The sequence below is a fragment of the Neovison vison genome, chromosome 3 (assembly GCF_020171115.1).
Source record: "Neovison vison isolate M4711 chromosome 3, ASM_NN_V1, whole genome shotgun sequence".
Lineage (NCBI taxonomy): Eukaryota > Metazoa > Chordata > Mammalia > Carnivora > Mustelidae > Neogale > Neogale vison.
In genome coordinates, this window is record NC_058093.1 from 202,398,748 (window position 1) to 202,419,676 (window position 20,929).

Below are 20,929 nucleotides of genomic sequence, written 5' to 3' on the forward strand. Positions count from 1 at the left end.
TGTGCATGTGTGTGAGCTTGACATGCGTGTGAGCTGTGTGTGAGTGTGAGCTGTGTGAGCGTGAGCATATGTGTGTGAGCGTGAGCGTGAGCATGTGTGTGAATGTGAGCTGTGTGTGAGCGTGAGCATGTGTGTGAGCATGTGCATGTGTGTGAGCGTGTACATGTGTGAGAGTGTGAGCATGTGAGTGAGCATGGTTTGGGGTAGATTGGATTAACTTCTGGTCTCGAGTAAACTGAGGCTCTGGCGGCTCAGGGTTTGACTCCCAGATGCGGGGGAGGGCGGGATTTGGGGTTTGGCGTGAGGATACCGAGGACCCTATAAACACTCCCAGAGTGTTCACCCGCCTCTGAAAGGGTTAACGAGAACAGTGTGGTCAGCACTTATCTGGGGGCACGCGGGTGTGGTTTACTTTCCGTTTCCATCTGTGTATCACCTTCTCTCTTCCTTTGGACAAACAAGGCTCAGCTGTCAACACAGTTTAGGGTTTGTCGTGGGATTTCTCATTAGGAACTGTGGCTCTGACCTGGTGGGAGCTGGTGGGAAGCCTCTGCTCTCCCCAGACGCTGAGCCTGTTCCGGCCCGACGTTCTCAACAGACCGGTGTTAGGACCCAGGAAGGACGCTGCAGCGAGGGGTATAAATAGAGAAGCCGCCCGGACAAAGTTTGAGCAGAGAGCCTGACATCACTGCCTCTGGCCCGTGCTGGGGCTGAGTCAGGGCGAAGGAAGGAGCAGGCCCGTGGGGCGCACGGGGCCGGTGGGGGGCACACGGGGGGGCGCACGGACCGGCGCCTCCGAGAGTCTCCTCGTGCTGCCCGCTTCAGGCAAGAAGAGAGGGGCCGGTTCGAGCCTGGCTGGAGGCAGAACGGGAGTCCGGAGAGGAAGGGCAGCCCGGACGCGGACGCCGGCCCCGCTGAGCTTTGGGCCGCCCTCCCGAGGCACCGGCACCCGACACTGTCAGGTTCCCGGACAAGGAAGAGACGCCCGTGAGCGGGCAGGACGGCTGTGTCTCATCCACTACAGAGAAGCAGATCTTTCCCCACCTGGACCCTGTGAAAATGTCCCTTTTCCGGGGCCGTGAAAGTTAGGGCACACGCTTGGCCGCAGAGCTCGGGAACGTGGCAGGATTGTGTCCCAACTCCCCAGGAGCCATGAGGAAACTGCTCTGGGGCCGGCACTTCTGGCTGCTGCTGCTCTTCTGCGATTTCCAGGTACCATCTCCCAGGGGCTGTCTCCGAGGTTGGGCTAGGTCTCTGTGCCTCCACGGCCGTCCTGGGTCTCTGACGCTCTCGTCTTTTGTGTGCAGGTGCACGGAGCCTTCTCTAGGCCGCCAGCCCATCCAGGTAAGGGAGCGTCCTCCGGCGCTGTCCACCGCCTGTCTGCCCGCCTGGTGCCGGGTCCCCACACAGTTGTGTCGCTCTTCTCTGGGGCCAGCGTAGGGCGGCCCAGCTGCAGGCCCCTCTGTCCCCAGCTGGCCGCCCTTTGTCTCCTGGCGCTCTGCTCATCCTGGCATCAGATGCTGCTGTCTGCAGCTGCGGCGGCTGCCCAGAGGCCTCTGGCTCTTGGTCTCTGCCACCTTAGGATGAAGAGGAGGTGCTGGCTTTCTGTCTGCTGCCCTGACTCCTGCCATGTGTCTCCAAGCTGACTTAGGGCTCTGTCCTCTCTGTCCCCATCCCAGCTGGGGCTTACTGTCCATGGGCCAATGCGAGTCCTCGGTCTGCAAGCTGTCCCTGAGTGGTCTGGCCACGTCGCAGGTGCAGGCTTGGGGAAGAAGGGGGTCTGGTGAGCAGCGGGAAGGCCCTGTGGCCGTGGTACCCTTGGCTCCCCTGTGTGGGGGTGAGGAACCCGTCGAGATCCCAGCACCCATGCTTGGGAGCCATGCGAGAAAACCTGACCCACTGGGGAGCATACCTTGACTCAGAGCTCCCACTGACCTCTGTCCCTGCAGCCCGGCCCCCTCCTGGGCACCATCCAGAACCCACGGGTACAGCCAGCATCCCCAGGCCCCCCAGGCACAAGACCAGGCCTCTGCTGTGAGTGCCAGGACCTCAGTCGTGGGGCTGGACTTTCTTCTTTGCAGGTGATCCCGGAGGGCAGGGGGCACAGCCTGAACTACCTGTTTTCATGGCTGGTGCTGCCATTTCTCTCCCACCCACACGCCCAAGTTAAGTCTTCTGTTGGAAAAGGTGTGAGGGCCATGAAGTCTGTGTGCTCCCCTTTCTCTAACCAAAGTGTGGACGAAAGAAATCAGGGCTCCATGGCTCGGGTGTCATGCTAAGGGGTGCGTGTGCCTCTGCCCTGAGGCTCTCCCCTTCCTGCCCGGCTGGCTAAGGTTCCTGCTGGTTTTCCAGTGGACAAGAGTGAGGGAGGGTATCAGTGGGCAGATGTGTGTAAGACCCAGGTTGCTGCCCGGCATAGAAAAGGAAGCCAGGAAGCGGTTTCCAGGTTGTACCCTGGCTACATGGCACCCACACATATTTCCACACCATCCACACACATCCACACACATGCACACACATCACACCAGGCACACCCCCCCCACGTGGGCACACACCACGCCAGGTACACACACCCCCACGTGGGCACACACCACACCAGGTACATACACCCCCACGTGGGCACACATCACACCAGGTATACACACCCCCACGTGGGCACACACCACACCAGGTACACACCCCCACACGTGGGCACACATCACACCAGGTACACACACCCACACGTGGGCACACATGTCCACACCCACATGCATGTGCACCCATCACACCCATGCACATGCATACACACCCACATGCACACACACAGTCCAAATGCGCCCAGACCTATCCACACGTACACACATGCGTGCACACACACACATGCACACACACACATGCATGCACATCCTCTTGTGTGCACCTAGGCCTTGACCCTCCACGGAAAGGAGTGGTTTGAATTCGGTCTCCGCTCCACACGGAAGCGTTGCTTCTCTCACGCCGTATCATCAGCCGAAGCTGACTTTGTTTCCCCGTAACTTGTACCACGGAGACCTCACGGTGGCAGATGAGCGTGGCCAGCAGCAAGCTTGCCAGCCCGCGGGGAGGGCTGGAGCTGCTCAGCCTCCTTGCCGACGTCCGCAACCACGGGCTCCCTTCCTGGCTCACTCCCTGCGTCTCGGGGTCTCTCCCGTCCTCCTCGCCGCCCCTGCGCCGTTGACCGTCCGCCACCTGCGCCTCCTCCCGCCTCCGGCACCATAATGACAGAGGCAGGCGCGCCCCGGACACGACCGTGGGTGTTCCCTTGTGGCCGAAAACCTACTGCTTGCGTTTTCTTCCTTCCCCTTCCGCTCCTCCCTCCTCCCTTCCTTCTCTCCGTGTCTGTCTGTCTGTCTGTCTGTGTCTCTCTCCATGTCTCTCACTGTCTCTGTCTCTGTGTGTCTCTCTGTATCTCTCTGTTTCTCACTGTCTCTGTCTGTCTCTTTGCCTCTCTGTCTCTCTTTATCTCTCTCTGTCTCACTCTTTCTGTCTCTCACTGTCTCCGTCTCTCTCTGTCTCTCACTCTCTCTGCCTCACCTTCTCTTTCTCCCCCGTCTCCTCTCTTCCCCTCCCCTCCCCTCTTCCTGCTCTCTCTCTGGTCCTTCCATCATCTGCTCTCCCTACGTCCTGTAGGGATGTCTGACCCCGGCTCCATGGTCCGTGTGGTACCCCCACCAGGAGGCCGCCTTCCTTTCTGCTTCTGGGGGCACCGACCTTCAGGGTCCTGGGAGCCTAGCCCAGCCCCTGTCCAGGGCGCCCACTCACAGACACAGACACCGGCAGGGAGCCCGTTCCTGGAGGGGGAGCCTTTGCAAACCACTAGACCCCACCCCGCAGGGAATGGCTCTGTGAGCTGTCGCCCTGAATTCTGGGGAACGTGGAGCCGCATTGAAAACTGGCAGCATAGTGGGTGCTTGGACGTGGATTCTGTGGGGTCCCCACACGGCCCTCTCCTGCAGGAGGGGGGCTTCCGGTGAGGGCAGGTGGTTTGCCCGAGGTCGCCGGTGAGATGTGGCAGTGACCTCAGCCGCTCTCAGTGGGCTCAGACACATAAGGACACGTGGGGACCACGAGGGCATGGAAGGGGCTGAGCAGCAGGTGTGCCCAGGACGTGGGGCCGGCCTCCGGGAGGGCCCCTTGTTCCCACAGCGACCACTCCAGACGTGCCGTCTTAAGGTGTGCCAGGACTTGCAAGGCCTCCCTGTCTTGCCGTGACCTTGCACACTGCGTCCCGCGCGGGAGATGTTCAACCGGGGTGGGCCTGACCATGTGCTGTAGGTCACACATGAGTGGAATCGGTGAGCACGGCCCGCCTGCCACACGGCGGCTCCCGGGGGCACCGTCGTTGCCTTTCTGTCCACACCAGCCCAGGCAACAAGGCACGGACCAGATGTGTGTCTCTACCGTGTAGATAGGTATTCAGTTCTGTAAATCATTGGACGACAGCTCTAGATTGTTCGGAGCCTTCGTTATTATCTGTGTTTATCTGTGACCGTGGACTTTCATTTTGGAGAAAGGACGGCATTAAGCCTTTTCCCTGGCCCAGGCCGCTGAGCCCGTGCTCCGCTCCGGGGATGGTGCTGGGAAGCATGGTGGTTGATAGACATAAACCGTACATGGCACCAGCAGAGAGATCGCGGGGATTTACAGAGTTCACCCATATGCCGTTTATTTAACTTCTCTAATGAGGAAAAGGGACCTTCTACATCCCCATTATCCAGCTGCTCCCAGGCCTGGGGTATCCAGAGCAGCTGGGCTCGACCCGGCACCAGGAGGTCGGGCCAGCTCCCCTCACGGCCCTGTTCAGAGGCCAAGGCCAATACGGGTGGTTATGATGATTGTAATTCCCTCTGGCCACAGACTGGTTATTTCTCTGTGCAGATCAACAGTCCGTTCCCTTTATTTATGTATCTTTTAATGGAGACATAATGGACAGACAACATTATTTTAGGTTCAGGTGTACGATGTCATGAGTCAGTACCTGTACATATTGCAAAATGATCAGCAAAATGAGGCAAATTAACATCGGTCAGCGCCACAGGGTTACAGGGTCTGCGAGGGGCTGTCCGAGCTGCTAGGTCCTGCCAGAAACTCCATTCTTCCCAGTGCAAAGAAAAGTGTTCATGAAGGAGTTTTTAAAAATAATGCTTATACTCTACTGAACAAACGGAAGTGTGATCAATGGAGATTTGGGGGTATATATAGTTTCAGAAGTATGTATGTATGTATATTTTCTATGATCATCCATTCATTTATTCATGATTGCGTTTCCTCATCCATTCTGCCTACATAGTTTGAAAAAAATTATCGCTAAGCTTACCCTTTTGGGGAGAATCCAAATGCAAAAATCTGGATTACACAGACAGACACACACCCTGGGCGTGTGTTAGATGTGAGACTGTGGTACAGATGGACCAGAGGATCTGACACAGCAGATATGTCAACAAACAAAAGAATTCAAGGACTAGTTAGTGCTGTGGGCAAACAGGGAAGGAGCTGCCAGTGCGGAGGGTGATGGCGCGTGGGCTGTGCTCCTGCCCGAGGCTCCCGTGGTCGGGGTGCCGGGGGAGGAGCATTGCAGTCGGCGGGCACAGCGGGGAGTCGCGTGGGGAGACCGAGGAGGGACCGGTCAGGGCCAGCTCTGTGACTGGCGGGGACTGATCTCCTCCGTGGCGTGCACTGCTGTTGAACGAGGCATGGGACGCCGTGACAGACTTCCCTACAGTGTCAGGGGAGGACGGTTCCCAATCACGAGTCCTAGAGAAGGGGCGGGCGTGCGGGATCCGGAGGAGCAACGGAAAGGGAAGAGGAAAGGTCGTGTTAACGGTCCTCTGGGGCACGAGAGGTCGCGTGTCCCTGCTCCTCACCAGGCTGAGTCCAGCACGTGGCATCAGGATGAGCATTTGTTCCTGGAGAACTCGTTATAACCGTCGTGGTGTCAGCCAAATACCTCTCCCCCCTCCCCCCATTTTATTCTTTAGGGCCACAGGTCCCAGGAGGAGCCGTGTAATCATCAGGCTGACGGTGTGTCGAAGCAGACACACAGACTTCACAGGGTTCATCCATGGAAACAGGGGTGTCTGTAAAACCTGGATATCCCAGGTCCCCTTCTTTTTGGGAACGTGGCTCCTGGGGGTCTTTCTTGGTCCCCAAAGGATGAGATTTGCCCGATCTGATGACACTTGTAGGGCTGTGGGCTTTTACGCCTGCGGTTTTAAAGGGGAACCTACGTGCTAAATTTAGTTTCTTAGGCACAATTTGTTAGTACTGCCCAATGCTTTAGTTAAAGTAATCACCTTAATTGAGACATTAAGATTTGGGGAGATTTTGAATAAAGAACCTCCAGGATCTGGGAACCTACAAGGGGGAAAACTGGCCGTGCTGGGCAGATCTCCCTGCAGAGCTGTGGGGACAGGCAGGGACTGGCAGAGACACACACACACACCTCCCAGCCGGCCGCAGCCCCCATCCCCCGGGACTGGCAGCCCCATCCCTGGGGCTCCCGTTTCCAGCCCTGCTGTGATTCGTTGCTCTGGGCCTGCCGGAGGAGGGGGGGTCTGTCCGTCCTCGTCCTCGTGAGCACCCTCCCGGCCGGGCCCCTGTGCGCATTTCATGGTGCAAGCCCGCCACTGTGCATCTCCATCCTCCACCCCACCATCTCAGCCTGGCCCATGTGTGACATCTGGGGTGACGCGGTGGGATGTTATCCTTGCCGGAAGTGCAGGGAGTGGGATAGCAGGCCCTCGGCGGACCCTAACCCCCTTCTCTCACACCCCCTTCTCTCACACACTCTTGCCATCTTGGGGGGCTCCCTGTGCGAATAAGGCCACCATCTCTTTCCTCTGTCAGCCTTTGCACCCAGAACAGGTGGTGGGGGATTGAAAATGGGGATGATTGGGAAGGACTTACCATCCACAGTGTCGACTGGATGACAACGTGGGTTGTGAAGAAGATTCCGCACCTGTTCTTTGCACGAGGGATGTCGTTCCCTTTTCTGATCCGCCATCCCAGCCCTTGCCCGCCCGCCTGCCCCAGATGAACTGAATACTAGGTCAATGATGTTTCCCCTCTTCAAAATGAATATCCTACACTTTGGGCACGGGTGGTGGTGGTGGAGAAAAGCATGGTAGAAATGGAAAGGAGTGTTCTGGATAATGACGTATCAGAGTCCCCATATTGCGTGGATAGAGTAGAACCATTTCTAGTGAACGTTGGCGAATCCACGTGTTTTCACATTTTGAATTTTTAAAGGAACGCACGTGCGAACGTTTGAATAGGACAGAAAGAGAAAGGAATGGGGCGCCTGGGTGGCTCCGTGGGTTAAAGCCTCTGCCTTCGGCTCAGGTCATGATCCCAGGGTCCTGGGATCGAGCCCCGCATCGGGCTCTCTGCTCAGCAGGGAGCCTGCTTCCTCCTCTCTCTCTGCCTGCCTCTCTGCCTACTCGTGATCTCTGTCTGTCAAATAATTAAATAAAATCTTAAAAAAAGAAAAGAAATAGAAAGGAATAGAAATCTTCTCACGTCTTCCATCCAGTCTCTCAATTTCCTTGCCCCTAAAATACGGCGGTCCATTTCCGGGCGTCCATGCAAAGTCTCTCTCTCCTCCTCTCCATCCTTCCCTCCCACCTTGCCTGCCGAACAACTACATTTTCCACAGTTGGCACTAACAAATTTTTCTCTCACCTTGATTTTTTGACAGTACAGCTTGAGGAACGTTCCACATCAGGACACGTGTATCAGCCTTGTCCTAATGACTTCCTGGTCCACTGAGTAGCTGCTCCGTCCGTAGGACCCGGCTCCTTGGCCGATAAGCATTGTCTTTGTTCATGTGTTCTCGATACTATAAAAAATACATAGATCTTGCAACAAATACCCCTGTACGTAGCTCTCTAATCCCAGGTGTGAGTCTGTCTCTAGCATAAACTTCCAGGAGCTGAATTACTAGCTCAAATTGCAGTTAAAATTTGTCATCGTTTTGGTACTGCCCTCCAGAAAGACCGTACCTTCTGCCAAAAATGTGGCAGAACTCACCAACTTAGAACATCTAACTGTTCGTCCGTCGGCGGGGTGAGCTGGGACAGGGAGCTCATTGCAGTTTACGCTCACCTCTGAAAATGATGAGCCGTGTTGAATGCCTTTTCATAAATTTAAAAATAATTTGCTTTCCTTTTTCTTTCAACTGCCTGTTGCTGTCCTTTGCCCCAATGTTCTGTTGGTCTAAATTTTCTGAATAGTGGGAGTTTTAATGAGGACAATAAATTCAATACATTCCTTTAAAAAGAAATCAGGCATTTCTGTCACGTGTATTACATAAACATCACTTCCCGATTCAATTTAGCTTGATTGATTTTTATGTATGGAAATATTTTAAAAATGCACATAGATTTATCACCTGGTTTCCTTATAAGCTTTTATATTTTATTTTCATTGCATTGAAGGCTTTAAAAATTTTTTAAAAAAAGATTTTATTTATTTATTTGACAGAAATCACAGGTAGGCAGAGAGGCAGGCAGAAGGAGGTGGGGGAAGCAGGCTCCCTGCTGAGCAGAGAGCCAGATGCAGGGCTTGATCCTAGGACTTTGGGATCATGACCTGAGTCGAAGGCAGAGGCTTAACCCAGGTGCCCCTAAAAAAATTTTTTTTAATTATTTTATTTATTTGCGATAGAGTGAGAGACAGCGTGAGCGGGGGTGGGGGAGTGGCAGGCAGAGGGAGAAGCAGACTCCCCGCTGAGCAGGGAGGCCGATGCGGGACCCGATCCCAGGATCCTGGGATTGTGGCCTGACCCGAAAGCAGATGCTTAACTGACTGAGCCCCCCAGGTGTTCTTCTGGAAATTGTTATGGTGAAGAGAGTGAGTTAGGGATCTCGGTGTTTTGCAGACGGCTAGTTAGCCCTGAGGCTTCCGTTGACTGCTGCTCCTCTGGTGTGAAAGACCCCTTTTGTCATAAGCCGGTTTCACGAGTGCGCGGCGGTGTTTATGGGGCTTTCCCACCGAACTGTCTACTCGTATGCCGCTCTGGGTCCTCTCTGGAGCCGTGACCTTGTGATGGTCTCACTGTGTGGGGGCCGGGCCCCCCACCCCTGTCGCCGGCCCCCTGCAGGTTTGTGGGGTTTTCTTGCTTTGTTTCCTTTTCTAGATGATGAGCTTTCTCTCACACAAAATCTCTCAGTATGTTTACAACAACTCTCCTTGTGTTTAGGTATGAATTCGAGGGTGCGTGGACATTTTTATGACTTGGACTTCTCTTTCCCCAAAATAGGTTACAAAATTCTTCATTATCCAAGGGTTCTTGTCCGTCCCTCGGTATTATTTTATTGTTTTCTCCAAGAGAATTTTGTACGGTTCTCAGTTTTTGGCACTTAAATGTCTTCTCTTCGTGGGCTATGTTTACAAATGAGAACTCCTCTTCCGTTCCGTTTTCGCGTTATCGTTTGAAGACAGGGAAACTGTTGACTTTCACGGGTCACATCTGTATAAATTTCCTTACTCACTTCTCTCCTGGTGGGCCACAGGCTTCGTTTACCAAATTCTTTCCTTATTTGTAAGGATGTCTCATTTTTTTTCATTCTCCTTATGAGGCATACCTCATTTGAAAATAACGACCTCATTACCTCCTCTTAAAACATTTTTTTACAATGAATAACACAGACGACTTTATTAATTTTTGCTTCTCTGTGATCCGGCATCTCCTTTGGGAGTTTAATGATCATGTCGTCATCTGGGCCATTGTGTTCACTTCTGGGAACTAATCACAGAGAACTAATCCAGGAGCAGATTGGAGCTGGGCGAGGGGCTCAGCATGTTGGGGGGGGGCACGGCCCCAGGACTATTCCCAAGACCCCACCACGGAGCCTGGGTAGGGGCAAATAGATGAAACAGTTCATGGGGTATTAAGTGGGATGAGCAGAATAGGACACGGTCAGTCTTCACGAGATCCTGTCTACTCAAAGTGCAAGGGTCATAAAGGAAATCTGCAAGTGGCTAATTTTTAGTATGTCGGAAGGAGGGCGAGAGCAGAAAGACCAGGAGATGCTTTGGGGAGACCCAGAGTGAGCCTTCCGTGTCAAACCAAGTCAGCGGGGCGATTTCTGAGGCAGCTTCGGCCCCTCATCTCTACGAATAGGCCAACAAGATAATTACCTGACAGGTTATTGTTACAATAAAACAAGGAGGTGCTGTCAAGAGCCTTATATGATGTCAGTAATATTGGTGCCGGTTTCCTCTTCTTTTTAAATCCTTTTAAACTTGGGGCACCTGGGTGGTTCAGTCATTAAACATCTGCCTTCAGCTCAGGTCCTGATCCCAGCGTCGTGGGATCAAGCCCTGCATCAGGCTCCATGCTCAGTGGGAAGCCTGCTTCTCCCTCTCCCATTCCCCTTGCTTGTGTTCCCTCTCTCACTGTCTCTCTCTCTCTGTCAAATAAATAAAATCTTTAAAAAAAATCACATTAACCTTATTTCTTTCCCTGGCTTGATTGCACCAGCTATGTCCTTTACAACAGCATAAGGAATAACAGAACAAGGTTCTTGCCTTTCTCCTGACCCTAACGGACATGCTTCCCGTTGGGCCCCTTGATGAATGGGGGTTGGTGTTCCCTTCGGTTCAGAGGTTTCCGCTCATTCCTGTTTATCATGCTTTATCCTGTCAAGGAAAAATTCACCCATTTATAATTTATTAAGAGCCCTTTATTCAAAGTGTTGAATTTATCCAAATTCCTCTTCAGTGAATCCCGCATCCCGTGATGTTTCTTCTCTTTCCACTCACGATGCAAGGTGAGGGGTTCTGCCCTTCTGACGCTGACTTCCCACGTTTCTTCTTCTCCCCCCAGGGTTTGAGGTCTTGGCGTCTGCTTCCCATTACTGGCCGTTGGAAAATGTGGACGGGATCCATGAGCTTCAGGACACAACTGGAGGTAGACACGGGTGGTGAGAGAACCCGAGGCTGCAGGGACGGGTGACACGGGGCGGGGGGCTGTCAGGGGACACCGACGTGGACAGTGTCCACTTGGAAGCCGGGAGATTAGCGGAGATTGGTGCCTGATGGGGGCCTTCTCCCAATCACTGTTTACCCAAAGTATTTTGCAGAAGCTTGATATAGTTTTTATCACAGAACCTGTGATTCAAAATACCATTAATGTGTGTGCTTTCCCCCGATAGCCTTAAAGCAAAAGCAGCTGTCGGAGGCCCGAAGCTGCAGGTGGTGGGTCAGTCTGCCTATGGGTCTAGGTGTCCATTTTCTAGGTAGACAGACCTGCCAAACGGGGGTGCATTTGAGCCGACTGCCGAGGGGCGTGACAACTGGCAAAACGGTGCATGTCCGGGGGGTTGCTGTTTCCCTCGGCAGAGGTACAGCCACTGACCAATCAGCTTCTGCAAACATCACTGGCCACTACTTTGAAAAGACCGAACATCTCCCAAGATGCTCCCAACATCCCCAACTCCACGGAAAGCACAGTCTCTATCTGCCCGAATTCAGACGTTGGCCCCAAGGAGGAGCCCCACATACCCCTAAGCACTGTCTCCCTTTCCAGTAAGAAACTTTTCCCCACTATAAGTGGTTGGTGCTTTGGGATGCCTTCGCATTTCAATATTCATTTCCATACCGTTCTTGATTATGTCGTGGGCAGCAAGGGCTTTGCCGCCGGCCCAGCACAGGCTCACGTTGGGGCTCTTCCAGTTCTGTGCAGTGGGGTTTTTTTTAAAAAATCCGCACGCCGCTGATGACGATGCTCTCCACACCGGCATGCCGGCGTCTTCCATCCCCTGGGACTTCACGTGCTGCCATAAATTGCCGCCTAAGATTCTAAAACGTTTCCCTTAAAATTTGCAAACTGGGAAGCGTTCTAGCTGGAATCTGGGCCGCGGGTGTCCCCAGAATGGGGCCATTAAGGATTGGGGACCTCTGGATGGTGGAAGGGCCCACCAGTGCAAGACCAGCTCAGGAGCTCTCAGTGCCACTCCTGCCTTCCTGCTTGCACACAGCGAGCCAGCGCCCCACATGGAAGACCTGTCTGGAGCTCCGTGTTTTGTCCGAAAGGTCTGAGCCACGGGGATGTAAGCTGCCTGTGGAGGTCATGACATGACTTTCCCCTCTGTTACAATCTCATCTCTCTTCCCAGGGCCTTTATTTTAAACCCTGTGAGGAGAGACCATCCCAGCAAGTGGAAAGGCTCTGTCGACGTAATTCCCGGTTCAGGATGCAGAAAGTCACCTTTTAGTCGTTATTTCAAACAGTAGCTCAGATAATGATATTCCTGTCCCAACCGCTCACCGCAGCTCACTGTTGGGATCAAACCAGTCCCTTTGGGTGTCTCGAACACCTGTCCCTCAGGGAGTTCTCATAAAGCCCTACAATCGCCAAGACCCAATTGGCTTGTGGCTGAATTTTGTTGACCGATGTGTTAACTTCCCAGGAAACTCAGTGTGTTCGCGGGTGTCCCAGAACACGCGAAGGGTGCTGGTGTCCCTGCAGGCCGTTGCCCTGTGTGATCCTCACACAAGGATGCACACTAGCCCATTTCAGTTCCATCGCAGGCGTCTCCAGAAACAGAGAGCAGGGTCCGTCGGCACAGTCTGATGCCGGGGACGGTGGAATGGCTTTGGAAGGCATCTCGTGCTCCTGCCGTCGTGTTATCTGTTGCTGAACCCTCTGTTGTGTCCACGTGTCATGATATCATGCCATTGCCTCCATGCTGTGTCCTGGCTCGTCCACTGTCGTGACATCACACATGAACCCTGTTGTCAAGGCTGCCGTGCGGCCGAGCTCAGCTCCGTATCTCTCACCTGAGTATCGAAGGGCGTTGGATGCGGCAAACTGGAACCCGTGTTTGTGGCAACAGCCAGCGGCCGTGGCGCCCTGGCTCTGGGACTGGCGGGTCCCAATGGCGCCCAGCGTGAGGGAGGGCAGGGATGGCGGGGAGGCGAGGTCGGGCGAGAAAATCCAAGGTGCTTGGCCGTGGGGAGACGGCCACTCGGTGAGCGTCAGGTTGAGAGATATGCGGGTTCCATTGGTTGTTCATGTCACTCATGTGTTGTGCTTTTCTCTTTTGTTGTCCCACCCAGTGTTGCGAACCCACAACCTCACTGTGCTTCCTTCCCATAACTCTACCTTTGTTCGTACCAATGACTCTGCCTACTCAAATCTGTCTGCAACCGTAGGTGAGCACTTGCACCCTCCTGTCCCGTGTTTTGTCGCGTCGGGATCTGCAACGAGTCTGGAGGCCGGTTCCGCTGGGCTCTGTGGGAAGGCGCTTCGTCTCGGCGGGCGATCTGGCCTCCAGTCCGAGACCCGGGGTGCTGGGAAGAAGCGCGTCACGCTGGGTCCGGACGTAGTGCCCCTTCCCAACTGCAAGGCCTTGATGCTCATAAGCATCAGTGACCAGGGCCTCCCGAGCCAGCTGCTGGTTTTCAGACCGAGACGGACATGAGATATTTTCTAAAAATAGAAATTGTTTGGATTTTTCAGCGGTGTATATTCTTTGCGGGGAGGAAAAGCAGACCCTTGGAATGAAAAATCGAAACGGATTTTAAGATGCTTCCCCCCAAATTTGATCTCTTACAAACATTAAAATCAGCATGTCTTCTGCAGCTGGAGTTTTATTTAATTATTAGGAGCTGCCTTACCGAACACCCAGTGGAGTCAGGGTTAAATTATTATCTGACTTAATCACCTCCGAGCCCATATGTTTCCTATTTCTCCTACGCAGCTCAAAGCAGGAGGGAGAGCAGCTATGGCGGCGGCTCCCAGAGCAGCGTGGAAAGTCCATTCAGATCATTCAGGCCTTGGGCCCTCTGCATTTGGGGCAACACCTAATCTGATCGCTCTTTTCAGTTGTGAGGGGTCTGCCTTCCAAAATTAATCTTTGCAGCCCAACACCTTATTGAGGGGTTCATACGGCCCCGCTCAATCATGTAACTGCTAACTGACTTCTGCGATATGTTTAGTTTTGTGGTATGTAGGCTCCCCAGCAATAAATGAGATATGCAAAAAAATAACGAGTTTAGAACAGTGAGGAAGCGCACAGAGGCCCTTTGAGAGGCTGTCCCCCTTGACAGTGGCTGTTGGATAAGTTGCACTGGGGCAGCCGTCAGGCCCCAAGAGCTCAGCCAAGCGGCTGCACATCCCAGTCTCTGTGACAGCTCAAGGGCAGTGGGTAGGTGTCCTTCTGACAGAGGAGGTATCTGGGCGACTTTGACCCCAATGAACAATAAATGCCTAATCACACTTGGTTTTTATAGTCTTCACTTATCGGTCCTGTCAACCATTTACCCCACGCTCACACCATCAGGGACGTTTGCCATGGGAATGGGGCCAGACAGAGGGGTGGATGGAGCGGCGAGGGCCAACGGGGGCTCATGGCCACTGGGCCTGGACCTGGCAGGCCCCGCCGGGATTCCCTCCCAGAGTCCAGACATGGCTTCTTGCAGAACTGTAGGCTCCCACGTCTAGGATTAGGGGCTTCCAAGGAGAGCTCACAGGTGGTGCTTAGGTTCAAACATGTACCTAAGCCTTTCACTTACAAGATGGGCGGGAGGGGTTCTGGAAGCCTGTGGACGGAGCTGAAATTTGGGACAGGGTCACCGCATGGCTCCTGGGAACCCAATCTCCAGCCAATGGATTAGAGTGTTGTTACTGTAGAGCACACAGTATGTGCTAATATAGTAGTCATTGATGACAAAATATTACTACAATTTGTTGTGAAGTAGTCACATTTTCTTGTTACAGGATTCTAACTTCACTAGGACTAGTGTAATATTAAATAGGAAGCATTAATGTTAATGTAGCATTAATTAAGCATTAATTAATGAAGCATTAGTGTTAATGTAGAGGGCACACAATATTATGGACATGAACTGTAAAGTATATAGGTTGTGCTCAGTCTGACGCTTGCTAACGCCCGATGTTGTTGCTCTTCTAATGTAGACATCATGGAAGGGAAGGTCAACAAGGGCATTTACCTCAAGGAGGAGAAAGGAGTGACCCTTCTCTACTACGGGAGGTACAGAGCTTCCTGCATCAGCAGCCCAGCGCAGTGTGACCCGGATGGTGAGTGACGCGCCGCCTCCTCTGGGCGCCGGTGGGCAGGGACATCAGCGTGTGGCTGCCGAGTCTTTGCAGACACGGGGCGGTGGGTGGGTGGGGGAGGCAGGGGTGGTGGTGCAGGGGTCCAGGATTCTAACCTGAGATATGTCCTGGACACTGAGAAAGACGGAAGTACTGTCTTGCGGAGACGTGAGAGCAAACTATTTAATCTTGTAAAGAAAGAAAGAGAAAGAACCCACTACAGAAATAGACGCGGTGATGTCACATGGGACTTGGCTGGGGCCATGGCCTTTGTGGGAAGTAAATTGGTGGTGTGTCTCCCACTACGTTATTTCTGACTCCGGGATGTTGACAGTGGCCCTGGGCGGGGCCGGCCTATGACACCCCTGCCCTGGGCAGGTTTCTTTCATCCCCGAGCCTGGGGAGCGGTGGGGGGGATGGTGGGCACAGCAGGGGCTGTGGGCCGATGGCAGGAAGAGTGTCCTGGACAAGCAGGTGCAGGCAGTGGAGGGGCCGGATGTGTCCTTGCCCCGTTCTCCCGTGGAAAATAACCTGCTTTCCAGCATCAGAGGTCCCGACCGTGGCTATCTGGGCCATACTTCAGACCTCTCTGAAATGTCGTCTGACATCCGCATCAGCTTCAGGCCTTCAAGTTCTGCTACCCCACACAGAATGAGAATGTTCTTTTTGGGGGGAAGAAAGAAACAGCGTAGCACCAGCCTTTCTGAAAGCGAAGGCCTTTTGGACAGCCAACGGCCTCGAGACAATGTTGTGATGAACTTGTCACGCACAATTTTGGGGATGTAGGACTTCATTCCAAGAAAAACAAACAAGTTTAACAGGGCAAAACACGTGGTGGTGGTCGTGGTGGTGGTGGTTGGTGGGGGAGGGATATGTTTTGGAGTTTGCAGAACCCAGGATTTCGAGAAATGGTTTTGAGGTCCAAAACCATGGCCAGGTTTACAAACCCGGTGTTTGCGCCACCCCGGAGCTCAGACAGCTCTATAAACACATCAGGCTTGTTTGTTTCTCTAAATGAAAAACAGCCCAGGCTCAGCTGTGGCCACTAGAGGGCTGGGGGTGGGGGGCCCGGGCCAAGGGGAACGGCTTCTCTTGGGGGACAGGTCCTCCGCTGCTTTGGCTTTGGTGGAAGGGGCGGGTCTTGGGTCTTTTGAGAGCTGGACTGCGTGGGTCCTGGAATTGTGATGATGAGGGGGTTGTCAGGGACACCAGCCCTCGCAGGGGCCCCCGTGAGGGCACCACGGGGGAGTCAGAGCCCTGGGAAGTTTCACCTGAACTCCAAGACCTCAGCCCTGGGCTCTGGGCTGGCTCCAGCCTGTGGCCGTGTTTGGCTTGGCAGGCGTGGAGCTCCGCAGTGTTGAACTAGCTGCCAACGTGGAAAAAGAGAAAACTTCCATGTAAATATACGGATTTCCAGTTTCTCTTGAGAACAGAGCCTTCCCCCCACTGACTCTGGTTGGGCAATGGCCTAGCAACCCCCCCCCCCAGTGTCATGGACACTGTCCCCCTGGTCATCACTGCCTCCCCAGCCCTCGCCAGCATTGTGCTGGGTGAGACACAGCACAGCGAGAGCGTGGGCTCCGGTCCCTGTCCTTGTCCCGACTGCTGTGACCTCAGGCAACCGCGTCACCTGAGTCTGTGTCTGTCAAATGGTTCAGGGATAGTCCTTTCTCTCGAGGCTGCCGTGAGGCCGGAAGGGGCCACTGAGGTCCTGGCAGGTTCAGCCCGTGGCCATGAGAGGTTCCTCGGCCACGGCCCCACGGGAACATTTGCAGACCTGGGCACCTGTCCTAATGAGAACCCCAGCTTGCCTGCTTGGAGGGTGATACCCCCACCTATAAGGGGGCTAACTGACCATAAGGACCCAACGTTATTGATCGCTGACTATGTGATGATCACGGGACCAAGGTCATTACTCATATTAGCTCTTTCATCTGCAAAAAGACTGGGACAAATGAGTGGTGTGGCAGCAGAGCCGGGAAGGCTGGCTTCGTGTCCCCTGTGACAGCAGCCTCTTGTGTGCTGGAATTAGCTGGAGATGTTCAAACCATGTGAATGTCTTTCCAGTAGGGCCATACATTGAACCCAGGAAGCCTCACGTCACCCTTGGCTCCTGGAGACGGGGCTGTCGTGAGGCTTCCTGCAGATTTGGATGGAGGTTGGCCATTTCTCGGTCTGCCCCCCTCTTCCCGGGAATGGGGAGTCGAGCACGTGTGACATCTGAGGACCGTGGTGTGCGTGCCCCCGCGTGCACCCTGCGCTCAGACAGGTGGCCTGTAGCCCGTGTGAGCGTGCTTTTTGGGGGTCCAGATCAGCAAGATGAGCACAGGGAAGGTCTGCCTAGCGCTTTCCAGATTAAGGTCCCTGCAGGGCACCGAGGGCGTGGGAGGAATTTGGGGGACGCCAGGCAGTGAAGGACAGTAAGGGCTATGTGTTTATCTGAACAAACAGAAATGTGATTCCCTAGCCGTGGTTTAGGAGGAGGTATCAGCAAGTCACAAGCCTTAAAAGCAGGTGAAGTAAGAAAAAAGAAAAAGGAAGGCAGATGTCAAGGAATGACATCGGGCGGGCACCTGGGTGGCTCAGTGGGTTGAGCCTCTGCCTTTGGCTCAGGTCATGATCTCAGGATCCTGGGATCGAGCCCTGCATCAGGCTCTCTGCTCAGTGGGGAGCCTGCTTCCTCCTCTCTCTATGCCTGCCTCTCTGCCTACTTGTGATCTCTGTCTCTCTGTCAAAAAAAAAAAAAAAAAAAAAAAAGAACGACGTCGGGCATGGCGAGGACGGGGGTGGTCAGGTGTGACGGGTGCGGGGACCCGAGATGTGGGGTCTTTCCTGATCACCCGTCCCATCCTCCTCTATGCTTGTCTCTGTTTCTCTGGGATTTCTTGGTGGCGCTAGTGGGCTCAGGTGTATAGCCCATTACTTTTATGAGAAAAACTAACATCAAAATGAACAGAGACGTTCCCCACTCCCTGTCCGCCCGGTCAACTATTTTTATATTCCTTATTTCTAAACTCTCTTGTGGTCTCAATTCATGACTTGGGCTGATTTTTCTTCAAGGTTGGGGGAGGATGTTCTTAGGAGCAGAGTGGAAGTCCGAGCTTTTCAAAACAGCATACAGGGCCGGGCAGCTGTGCCCCCCAGCCTGGAGAAGGCTTGCTCTGCGTGCTGCGTGTTGAAAGCCCATAGCCCGAGCTCCCTTTGTGAAGCCACCTGGCTTTCTTGCTCATGGCTGGTGTCTTCCTGGCCGGATGGGCTTTAGCGTCTGTGGGCTCTGTTGTGTACTGTGGAGTCCAAGAAACACTGTCCCGTTGTGTCTCTGCTCTCTCTCCCTGCATCCCGTACATTGTACGTTTTCCTACCCCTTCAAACCCAGATATGCCTGAGGATGGAAATCCTCATCTGTCACCCAGGGTCGGTGGTCCTTTCTCTGCCACTATGACCTCCGGCTCTTCTTCTCTCTATGTTTTTGTTCCTCATGGTGTCATCTCTCTCATGTTCTTTGGCTGTTACTTCTCGTCTTCTAATTACAGACCTGGAAAAAAATTAAATAAAAGCCCTGAGGATATCGTATCGAGGTTTCACTATCCTCACGGCCTCTTGGTGCCAAGTTGATTTCAGATGTTGTGAAGGAAGACACTGTATTCTGGGCCGTGGAGTCAATAACTGTTCACGTCCCACCTTAGGGGAAAGACCTGCTTGTTCATGGACGACCACACGTAGCCATACTCTTTCTCCTCAGTAGTTCCATGTTTCTTAGGATGAGTAAGAACATCTTATGAGCATTTCTCTTTGTGTTTTCTGGCACGTGGGAGTCCATAATATGGAGAATGGACAACAGCAGGTCGCTTGGAAATCATACCAGGGAAGCTTGCCAGACAAATATGATTCTATCACCACAGTCCTGATGTGGGCAGAAAGGCAGGGTGCCGATGCCCAGAGCTCAGCTCACCTGACGCAGACGACCCAGCCAGTGTGGCGACAGGTGGGACGGTGTCCACACTAGACAACCGTCCAGGGCAGAATCACTTACTTTAACTGGTTTGAGTTGGATGATGCAATTATCTACCTTTCCAGTAATGGTGGAATATTTCTTAAGATCAGTGATTCTTAAGTTTTACTCACTTTGGAACCACTCGGATAATTTTTATCCATATATATGTGTATCTCCGGAACTATTATTATACTTAGTGTTTTTCTTTAAATTTCATCCCCTTGGATGGAATTGGAAAAGAAACAATGTTCCTCCCACAAATTGAAAACTAGTCATGATTCCCGTGTTACCGACTTCTACTTGGGGGCTCCACATTTGAGACGCGGCATTTCTTGGCTGAACGGGGATCGCCAGCATGACTTACACGTGGATGGATTTTCTTATCGCTGTCAGAAGAGCAGAAAACTGAGGAGGAAGCAGCCCCTTGTGCTGTAATTCATGTCATGTCAAGGCGCATCTCTGTGCCTAACTCAGAGCAGGTGTCCCGGACCCTAGGTTGTGGAATTACCGACTCTCAAAAATACAGAGGTAGAAAATATCATTGTTACCAGCGTTATGCTGAACTGTGGGGACGGAGATTACATTTTAGCATCTTAGGAGATCAGGGTTTGGGACCAGAGGTGGCAAGCTTGCTGGTCGACCGTCCCCAGGTGCCTGAAGCTTTGCTCCGGTGGTCCAGAAAGCCCACACTCGCTGTCTCACTCTGCTCCCGGCCTGTGCTCTGTGGAAGCACTTGGCGGGTGTTTCCCCTGTCGGAGCCCTGCACGCCCAGATCCTCTCCTGCACAGCGGCCGCGCTGCCGGAAAACCCACTGAGATCCCAGTCGCTGGGGAGCCCCTTGCCAGCCTCTCTTCACGTGGTAAATAAAGGACCCAGGGCCCCAGTTCTGGGAGAACGCACCATGTGCCCACCTGGTATGTGTGTCAGACGGCACCAGCCAGCTCAGACTAACGGCCTTCCCGACCCCGCACAGGCTCTTTCTCTTTCTAAAACCCTTTCTAGTGGGAGGGGACGGTGGACGAACATGCAGTGTAAAATGTCACCCTTCGCCCACGTTGCTGGCATGACTAGCGAGGGGCCTCGCGGGTCCCGGATCGTGTGTGGGCCACAGTGACCACAGGGGTCCTCCAAGGGCGTGGGAGAGGGAGGCTGAGAGACGTTCGCAGCTGGCTTGAGTGGGGAGTGAGGGGCTCGAGCCAAGGGAGGCAGGCGCCTCCAGAAGCGGAAAAGGGAAGGAACGTGTCCTCCCCTGGGGCTTCTGGAGGGAGGGCGGCCGTGCCAACACCTTGAGCTTACCCCGTGAGACTCTCGCCTCCGGAACTGGACGAGCGTCCACGCGTGCTGTTACGAGGCCGTCGGGTGCTAGTGATTCACTGCAGCAGCAGTAGAGACCCGGGCCGCGTCCCTGCCTCTGCTTTCCCTCCAAAGCTCACGCAGTCAGAAGCCCATGCACGCGGCTCCCCCGTCTCCGCTTCTCTTCCCCTCCCCCACTACACGCTGCCCCAAACCCAGGGTAGCAGGGTAGCAGGATCCTTCCATGCCCCACGGTCTCTCCCCGGTCGGAGTGTGCCCCTTCCTTCAGATCTCAGTTCCCAAGCGACCTGCTCCGCTCCGGGAAGCCGTTCCTGGTCTTCAGGTCAGAGGCCCCCGGGGTCCCTTCTTGACACTGAGTCCAGGGGTCCCTCCGGAGAGCCCCGTGTGACTGTGTTCTGCGTCTGCCTGTCCCCAGGCCTGCACGGCAGTGACGCCAGCAGCCCAGCGACCCTGAGGGTCTGTGCGCCCGTCTGTCTGTGGCCCCTCATTTCCCCCCATAAACAACCACGGGGTGAAGGAAGCAAGCAGGGAGGGCACTGC

The 20,929-nt window shown here is 53.9% G+C and overlaps 1 protein-coding gene across 1 annotated transcript in view; it reads left to right on the forward strand.

Moving 5' to 3' along the window:
• The first annotated feature begins 974 nt into the window (after nucleotides 1-974).
• Nucleotides 975-20,929, forward strand: part of ADGRD1 (adhesion G protein-coupled receptor D1) — a 122,932-nt gene continuing 102,977 nt past the window's right edge. The window contains exons 1-4 of the mRNA XM_044243557.1: nucleotides 975-1,212; nucleotides 1,308-1,344; nucleotides 10,847-10,930; nucleotides 14,941-15,063. Of these exons, the coding sequence (XP_044099492.1) occupies nucleotides 1,153-1,212; nucleotides 1,308-1,344; nucleotides 10,847-10,930; nucleotides 14,941-15,063 (304 nt within the window). The 5' untranslated portion in view covers nucleotides 975-1,152. The remainder of the gene's footprint in view (nucleotides 1,213-1,307; nucleotides 1,345-10,846; nucleotides 10,931-14,940; nucleotides 15,064-20,929) is intronic.